At 35.5% G+C, this 8,763-nt stretch overlaps 2 protein-coding genes across 3 annotated transcripts in view; both read left to right on the top strand.

Annotated features, from left to right (window-relative positions):
• The window catches only part of eeig1b (estrogen-induced osteoclastogenesis regulator 1b), a 60,437-nt gene extending 58,031 nt beyond the window's left edge, over positions 1–2,406 (top strand). For both annotated transcript variants that reach the window (XM_017460408.3, XM_017460409.3), the window contains exon 13: positions 1–2,406. This exon is cut by the window's left edge and continues 2,735 nt beyond it. The gene's annotated coding sequence lies outside the window, so the exon portion shown is untranslated.
• A 2,038-nt stretch (positions 2,407–4,444) lies between these two features.
• On the top strand, positions 4,445–8,230 carry dpm2 (dolichyl-phosphate mannosyltransferase subunit 2, regulatory). The gene is made up of 4 exons (XM_017460766.3): positions 4,445–4,508; positions 5,864–5,953; positions 6,623–6,725; positions 7,676–8,230. The coding sequence occupies exons 1-4, from the start codon at positions 4,506–4,508 to the stop codon at positions 7,729–7,731; spliced, it is 252 nt and encodes an 83-aa protein (XP_017316255.1). The 5' UTR covers positions 4,445–4,505; the 3' UTR covers positions 7,732–8,230.
• The last annotated feature ends 533 nt before the right edge of the window (positions 8,231–8,763 follow it).

Genomic DNA, 8,763 nt, shown 5'->3' with positions numbered 1-8,763 from the left:
ACAATTTAGTTCCCTTATCTTTACAAATAAAAGTGCAATGTGGGCTTTATTCAATGAGGAGTTCATGCTTTAATACATTAACATATTTCCTGTAGTTAAATTTGACAAATACAAGATATTTTCTGCATTCATGTAAGGAATTCTACATTATAGATTTTTTTTTTTCATGGAATGCTCTTAACAACTAACTAACAAGCTCTTTTATTATATTAGATAAAGATTAAGTCCCTACAAACAACTCCATACAGCTGTGACATTTAAAAAGCAGTCATTTTCTCAGACTCTTCATTATACTTTAGATTCGGAGAAATTGAACTATTTTTGGTTTCCTAAAAATCCTTTTGATTTGATTTGATTAGTGGCTGAATAGTAGTGGACTTGTCCTTTGACCGGGTGCACAATTCTGCTAGAGTTTAGAGTTATTTTGCGTAGGAGCTCCACATTTTAACGCCGAAGTACGCTACTACGAGTTATCAGTCAAAATATATGTCAAAAGAGCAGGCTTGTTTTTTTTCTTCCCAAGAAAAACAGCATATGACCCACTTGACACATGGATCTAAAATGATTGACAGTTGCGTAAGTGTTTTGAACTCGATGTTACCCATGTGTGCATTCTGTTGACGTTGTGCAGTAATGTACTATTATTGGTAGATGTGACTAAATCTTTTTTCCGAGAAGCTTGTACTGTACAATACACGGTGTCCCAAAAGTCTCCATACACAGGGGACTATGTTTGCCAGCACCACGTCGTGGACGTCCACTTCTCGGTCGGTCCGCAACACTCACGGTCTTTTTGAATCGATTAATAAGTTCGGCAACATGTCGTGTGTGTGATGTCACACACGTCAACGCCATGTTTCCTGTTAAAGTCCAACGCAACCTAGCGCCAGTTTCCCAATCCATCCATGAGAACGGTTTCAATACGTTCTTTTTTTGTCATTCTTAAAGGATATGTGAAATGTATAAACTAAGAACTATGAAAATGTTTAGAAGACATTTTGCTAAGCTGTGTTCATTTCCCTTATATTTAGAGACTTTTTGGAACACTGTGTGCGTGTATGTGTGTACGTGTATGTGTGTGTGTGTGTACACACACGCGCGCACACACACATTACAATTAGATAAGTGCATTTGTCTGAGATTTGTCCTAATTTACATCAAGGGAACTTATTTTCAAGTGATCTTTAAACTTTGTTTTCTAAATCTTCCTTAGTTTGCAACATAGTCTGTCACTTTCTGTGCCAATCTTGCTCGCATAGGTTATCAGCCACGTGCTAATGCTAATACTGTGCTGTCTTTTTGAATTTCCAAACCAGCAGGCTGGTTTATTTTTCGATGGCTATTTCCATCACAACTCTCTCTATTCTCATTTCATTAGTGATTAACGAAATATTGTGCCAGCATGAGATGATTGATGTACACACTACTTAAGAGGCTATACCTATTGCTCTTTCTTTCTACTTTATAAAGAGCCTCGTGCCATGCTGTTGTTCGGTCGTAATAGGCCGTAACCTGTGATTTTAATTTTTATTTTTTTCTTTCTCTTTTATTTGAATTTTTTTGTTTAATCACAAACATAAAGGTAAACCTGATTTAATTTGCTATGTGACTACATTATTGGTATGTATGAGGGGCAAAAAATAATTCATGCACCATAGTGTTTGTGTAATTTGCTGTTGTGAGTTATATATCGAAAGAATGCTTGAAATGTAAAAGTAATTCACTCATCATGATTCAAGTGTCCACACTCTGATTTACACGGTTTCTGAGACTAAAAATGATTTGTGGGTAAAATGTGGCGTGTGTAGACCTTATGTGAATCATTATGAGTTTTGGGTATTAATTATAAATGAAACGATAAACTACACTGTGATGTTTTAGGGATGACGCGCACCACAACGGCACTTAAATACTAACTTTCACGTAACAAGATATACATCTTCTGTCCATAGCTAATGACATCAGTGTCTCGCTTTTCTAAATGGTTATAAAGCTATGCACTTGGCTCAGCCAGAAAGATTCCTTTAAAGTGGTTCATTTTCACCACTGTATTCCGTACAGCTATCAAATTTTCACTATATATTAGAAAACTTAAGATGTCTATAAAAAGTCAATACATATATTTAACTGTACCACAAATGACTTTATTTTTCTGATTATATTAAATATAGAGTTATGGATGAATACTTATATTTTACGATCACACAAATATTATTTCCAAAGTTGTTTTTTTTTTTTTGACCTTTTTGTATTATTTGATGTATTATTGTTTCAAGATGGCTCTAAACTGTATTTCTACATGCAAATATGAATGTTTCATATTCTGTAATGTAAATTTGCTTATGGATGTGTATTAATGGACTGATTGGGAGGAAATAAAGGAAATGTTGGGCGTTGAATAATAAATGTTGGACCTCTTTTTATTATGATGTAGATTGAAGGATTATTGCTACAAAATGTGATGCAGCTTTTCCAGAGTATGTCCCGAATGCCACCCTGTTCCCTATGAAATTCTTTACTGAAGTAAAAGTACAGGTATTCATCTAAATAAATACTCTGGTCAAAGATAAAGTACAGCTTAAAATATTACACATGTGGTAAAGTACAGAAGAACAATTACTTTAAGTATCAAAGTGAAAGTGCAAGAAAAATTCACAAAAGAACATCTGACTGAAGACATCTGACTGAAATCACATGTATGTACTGTTTAAATTAGTTTCCTCTTTCACAAAGGATCCAGGGAACATGGGGAAAATAGCTATGCTGACATCTAAAACCAGCTTTATGCTTAATCACTTAGATGATAACTAGCTTAATACACAAAATGGCCAAAAGTTTGTGGACACCTGATGATCACATGTATGTGCTTGTTGAACATACAATTCCAGATATAGTCCCCCTTTCGTGTTATAATAACCTCCACTCTTCAGGGAAGGCTTTCTACTAGATTTGGAGTGTGTTTGTGGGGATTTTCCTTTCATCCACAAGAGCATTAGTGAGGTCAGGCACTGATGTTGGGTGAGGAGGCCTGGGGTGCAGTCAGAGCTTCAGGCTAATCGAGTCCTTCCACTCCTACCTCGGCAAACCATGTCTTCATGGAGCTCGCTCTGTGCCCAGGTACATTGTCATGCTGGAACAGGTTTGTGCCTTTTAGTTCCAGTGAAGGAAAATTGTAATGCTACAGCATACAGAGACATTCTATATAATTGTGTGCTTCAAACTTTGTGGCAACAGTTTGGGGAAAAACCACATATGGGTGTGATGGTCAGGTGTCCACATACTTTTTGTACATATAACGCTGACAATACAAGCTAGCTGGATGCTAATTCACAATACAAAGTGATAAATACAAAGTTCTGGTGCAATAGTTAGATTACATTAATAGATATTAGGTTTCATTCTTCCTGTCACATCTCTTAGCAATTTCGATCAACAACCTGAAGGTGTATACTTCAGAGAAATGCAGTGATGTAGTGTTTGAAAATAAAGAGATTTTTTTTTCTTTCAAAATGTAATGTGTAAAATTCAAAAGTATGAGTCTCTCTCTACCTCCCTCCCGCATGCTACTTCTGAGATACCAGTAATCCTGACCCCTCCTACTCTCTGGACCTGCCTGATGCATCCTGTACAGCCTTACTTCTGACTGCAGTTCTCATCACTTCGAAATCCCTCTTGTTGCTGAGGATGGCCCAACATGGAAAGTCTGAAGATACATGAGATTACTGGCAATGGTACCATTTTAAAACCATGAAGATGGCTTTGGACTGCAATTGCTATGAGCAGTTTTTGTACTCAAATCAGTGAACAGCTGATAACGTCAACAGAATAGACTTCATGTAAAATGAATTTCCTGGTGACATAACGGCTCTATTTGACCGCAGTTAAAGAAGGGAATTATTTATAATTGCACTATTCAGTGCTTCCCAGATGAGGACGGGTTCCCTTTTGAGTCTGGTTCCTCTCAAAGTTTTAGGGAGTTTTCCCTTGCTGGCGTGCTCATTGGGGATAAATTCCTACATTTAAAATCTATATCCTGAATTGATTTATTTCTGTAAATCTGCTTTCTGACAATGTCCATTGTTAAAAGCGACATACAAATTGAATTGAGTTGAAATAAAAACTAAAGTACAGATACCTAACAGCCAGACTTATTGTACGTACAATAACAACGTAATTGTATTTTGTTTCTTCCTGCCTCAGGACAGGACCGATAAAACAGCAAAAGTCCCTTAATAGTGCCCTATGGAGGGAATAGGATGTGATTTGAACATAGACAAGGTGACACACTGTACATACTGTATATAATCTGTTTACTCTCTCTTAAACAAGACCATATTCAGGACAGAGGTAAACACGATGCTGATAAATCGTAAAGTTGTGCTCTGTCGCCACCGTGTGGCCGTTATTTCCTCTGAAAAACTACATTTCCCATTCATCAGGCGGATGTGGACCGGAAACCGGAAGCGCAAACGGCAGGAAATACCTCAGACAGTGACGGATTCGACATGGTAAGCTGAAATAAAGCTTTTTTCTTCTTCTTTTGTGTTTACGCTTATATACTTTCGTGTTATTTAGACATTAAACATGGTTCAAGAACGTGGAACATATTCATCATATTTAAAAGAAATAAATCTCTCAGTGCTAGTTAACTTCAGTCTTGTTCAACAAGAGCCTAATAGTGTTTATGATATGTTCAAAATCAAAACTTGTACTGAGTCCTGAGTATGATGAGTACATCATTACAGTTAAGGTTATAATTGTATAAACTGCAGGTAAAGTATGATTTAGGAGCCCCATTTCATCAATTTGTATGTCATAATGTTGGAGTTCTCAACACTAATATCATGGAAATGTAATAAAAACAACCCTGCTGAACAAAACAAAACAGAACAATAGAAACCCTCATAGAAATTGTAATGGTTTAATGGCTATAATAGGAATTGTTTTGGTTTTAATGGAAACCGTAATGGTCCCTGTTGGTAATTTGTTGCCTTCTGTTGGTGGTATGTTAAGACTATTAAGGACCAGTGCTGGTTTTAATATTAACAGCTGATGGTTTGTAATGGTAGTTGTAGTGGAAACCATTTGTATTTCTGTGATGGTTTCTATTGTTGTTGTTTTTGTTTCCAGCAGGGAAGTTAATTACTTAATTCACCGACTTAACTGCAATATCAAAATATCTTCCGATTTTTTCTTCTTCCTGGGAAAGATACACGATCCAGTAAAGCTTTCAATGTAACAAAATGAACACATTTCGCTTTAATGATTGAGTCCATACACTGCTGTTAACAATGACTGACTTAAAACATACATCTAATTTAGAAAGAAAGCCATTTCCCTATAAAGCAATATAAAACTATATCATCTTTATCATCATTACAGGGATGCCTTGCTTATTATAATTGACATTTTTTGTCAGATTATTCTACCAAACTAGTAAGTAATTAAACAAGAGATTTTTGTTATATTTTAATATTTTGTTTGTCATTCAAGTGCTACACATTACAGAACTACTAATTCAAAAACAAATACAGTTTTTATATAAAGAAGTGAAATAAAGAAGTATAAATAACGTGTCCAACAGAATAACAAGGAATAACTCATTTTCTATTTATTTATTTCATAAGGGCTGTAATTACTTATGTAATATGTATCCCATAAGTATCAAAGTAGTAGGATAACAAGAATATTTATTATTTGATTACTTATTAGTTTTACACTATTAGTGAAATGGACTTTGTGTGTTACATATAGAAACTATTTTGCTAATGACTTAAAGTCTATATAAACATTCATGCATTTATGGGTTAAACCCTGGCTGTAACTTAGTAATAGAAAAGTTTCATATTTGTCTTTTGGAAAGGCAACCGGAGCAGATCAAGCTGTTGGTTTGGGCCTCGTTGGCTTCAGTCTATTACTGTTCACGTATTACACCATATGGGTCATAGTCCTGGTAAGTAAAATGAATCTACATGGTGAAATGACTTTTAAAGTATCTTTGCCTTCAAAATATTTGCTCTAACAGCTATTTAAACCCCTAATTTCTCAATCTGGGGATTAATAAAGTATTATCTTATTTCTGTTTGACTTTTAGTTATTTAGTTAGTTATTTAGTATTATTTTTAATAGTCTCTTCTTAACTGGCTGTGACTGCGTAATACTTGATACAGAGAGACGATTAGCTATTTATGACAATTATCCTGGGGACGTCTGTCTCCAAGTTAATAATGCAGTGTTTTTATTTTATTATTTACTGTTTGCTATCCTTTCTCTGCTGCATTATTTTAACTGTAACCACTAAAATGTAAGATTAAAATATTCTGCACAGATTTTAATCAGTCGAACATAATACAGAAGGAGCCTCATGCACATGTGAATATGATTGATGAGTGAAAACATGACGGTGTAGTATCCCAAATAATAATTCTTGCATACTTCACACTATATTGCGTACCACCGAGAGTAATAGTAGGCAATCTGTACGTATGCTCATGTAGTATATAGTGCACAAGGGTACAATTTCCGCTTTTGTTCTCTAGCCATACACTGATTTTCAACTTTTTAGTTTAACGCAAAACCCGGAGCGCGAACGATTGACGAACAGAATCTGCTTTCTTTTCAGCCGTTTGTCGACAGCGATCACATGATCCACAGTTATTTTCTTCCTCGAGAGTACTCGGTCATACTTCCCGGCGTAGCAGCTTTGATCCTCTTACTATGTGTTGGTAAGTTTAGCAAACATCCTGTATGTTCCTGTGTAAACATCTGTTGAAGTGAAAATCGCTTGACTTGCATTGAGAATGTATTGCTGTTGATAATGAGTTGTTATTCCGTAGCATGAGAAGTCAAGATGTTAAAATGTTGCCTTTAAAGTCCTCATGAAATCAAATTTAAAGTTTTGTGACTTTTAGTATGAACATATTAGCCTTAAGGTTATCTGTAAGCTAGTGTTCTCCAAAACTGTGACAAAACGAATATTTAGAAGAGATATGCATTTAAAATGTACAGTCTCTCTCTACCGCCTGTACGGATCAACAATTTTGATGACATCATTCTGCACTTCAGCTTCTCATCAGATTTTCTCTCCAATCAAATGCTCTCTAGAATCTGAAGTGTCCCACCCCGATGGTATAAAAATCAAATGCTGAAGTTGTGGTTGTTGAGCGAAAAAATCATATCAGCAAGCACGGGTCGTAAACGTGTCTTTGGCTGTTCAAACTCGCACGTTTTATTCACTTTTCCAACTGTAAGTTAGTTTAGAAGGAAATGGCTTCAATTCATCCACTTTGAAGAAGGAGGTATTTGTGCCAGCTCTTGGTTTTGGCCCGGACTGTGAAGTAAGTTAAACGTTATTGGCAATTTAGAAAGGGGGAGGAGCCACTCGATATGACCTTCGATATGACCTGACTTACTGTTTCAGTGGAAATTACGTCAACACATTGAATAACGCTGCGCGTTTCAAGGCACTTCACGGGGACTTTAACTGCAAGAAATACTATGATATAAGAGGAATAAAACACATTGGGACATGCTTGTATAGGAAAATAACCCTAATCCATTTTTTATATTCCTATAGCAGCATGACCTTTACTTGATACACACTTCTTGCTATACGACTAGCTTGTACTGTTGTAACAAAAACAAACAACAACAACATTTTATACTCTTTTTCCAGGTACCTTCATAGGAATAATAACATGGAAGAATCGTAAACCAAAGAAAGTCGACTAGGACTCTACAGTCGCTGTCATTCAGCTGCCCAAAACAATGACATGATGAAAACTCAATTTGTGTACCAGCTCCTGTACTTAAGTCTCGTGTATAACTGTTGTCTGAAGCGTCCCGGCTTTTCATGTAGTTTTCAGACGGTTTAGTTCTGAGAAAATGACCAACGAGTGTAAAGGAGCACATTGGAGACCATAAGGGGGTAAAAATGTTTACACATTAATGTATATGTGGAAATTTCTCTCTACTGACATGAAAATAAAATAAGCATTTGCTGTCCTATCTGCTGTTACATTGTACACAGTTGCTATGATCAGTAACCCCTAAAACATTGCTGTTATTCATTTTTGCGGTCATACTAGACTGTAAAGCCTGTAGAAAATGTGCTAGTACAGTATAAAAGGACACAATATGCTCAGTGGTGTTTGATGAGATGTTAGTGAGAGAAGGTACACAAATTTCAGTTGTTTTTTTTGTACACTGCAATAAATAATTATTACATAAACATTTGCATCATGTCATACCGTTCTTAGCGATTATCTCAGGTTTGTGTCTAAGAAATTATGGTAGCTAGAAATGATGGTGGTGTCTCAGTGAATTCACTTCTAAGCTAAGGATTATAAGATTGGGAGTATGGGTATGTTATTAAGTTGGCAGTTTATTAGAAGTGTCTGGTTTGTACCTGTACCGAATGTGGCACAGTAAAGACACTGGCTTGGTAGTAGTGTGTGTCGTGCTGATATGATTACTGAGGGTGGGGTTTTAATTTTTTTTTTTTACATTTTTTTATTTTATTATATATATATATATATATATATATATATATATATATATATATATATATATTATAACACTGCACACTTACTGGCCACCCAGCTCAAAAAACACTAGAAACCATCACAGAAATTCTGATGGTTTCCACTACAAATACCATCACAAACCATCAGCTGTTAACCATTAAAACAATTACCAAATGGTTTCCAATATGCATTAGGATGTATTAAGGATGTAGGGCCTTAATGGTATCCACTAGACATA

Source organism: Ictalurus punctatus, chromosome 28, assembly GCF_001660625.3.
Source record: "Ictalurus punctatus breed USDA103 chromosome 28, Coco_2.0, whole genome shotgun sequence".
Lineage (NCBI taxonomy): Eukaryota > Metazoa > Chordata > Actinopteri > Siluriformes > Ictaluridae > Ictalurus > Ictalurus punctatus.
Note: the sequence above shows the minus strand (reverse complement) of the source record. Positions and strands in the feature narration are given on the sequence as shown.

Bases quoted from the DNA above. Each gene is read 5' to 3' on its own strand.
- dpm2 (XM_017460766.3), top strand. The intron at 5,954-6,622 runs GTAAGTAAAATG...CTTTCTTTTCAG, and splicing joins CCATATGGGTCATAGTCCTG to CCGTTTGTCGACAGCGATCA. The intron at 6,726-7,675 runs GTAAGTTTAGCA...CTCTTTTTCCAG, and splicing joins GATCCTCTTACTATGTGTTG to GTACCTTCATAGGAATAATA.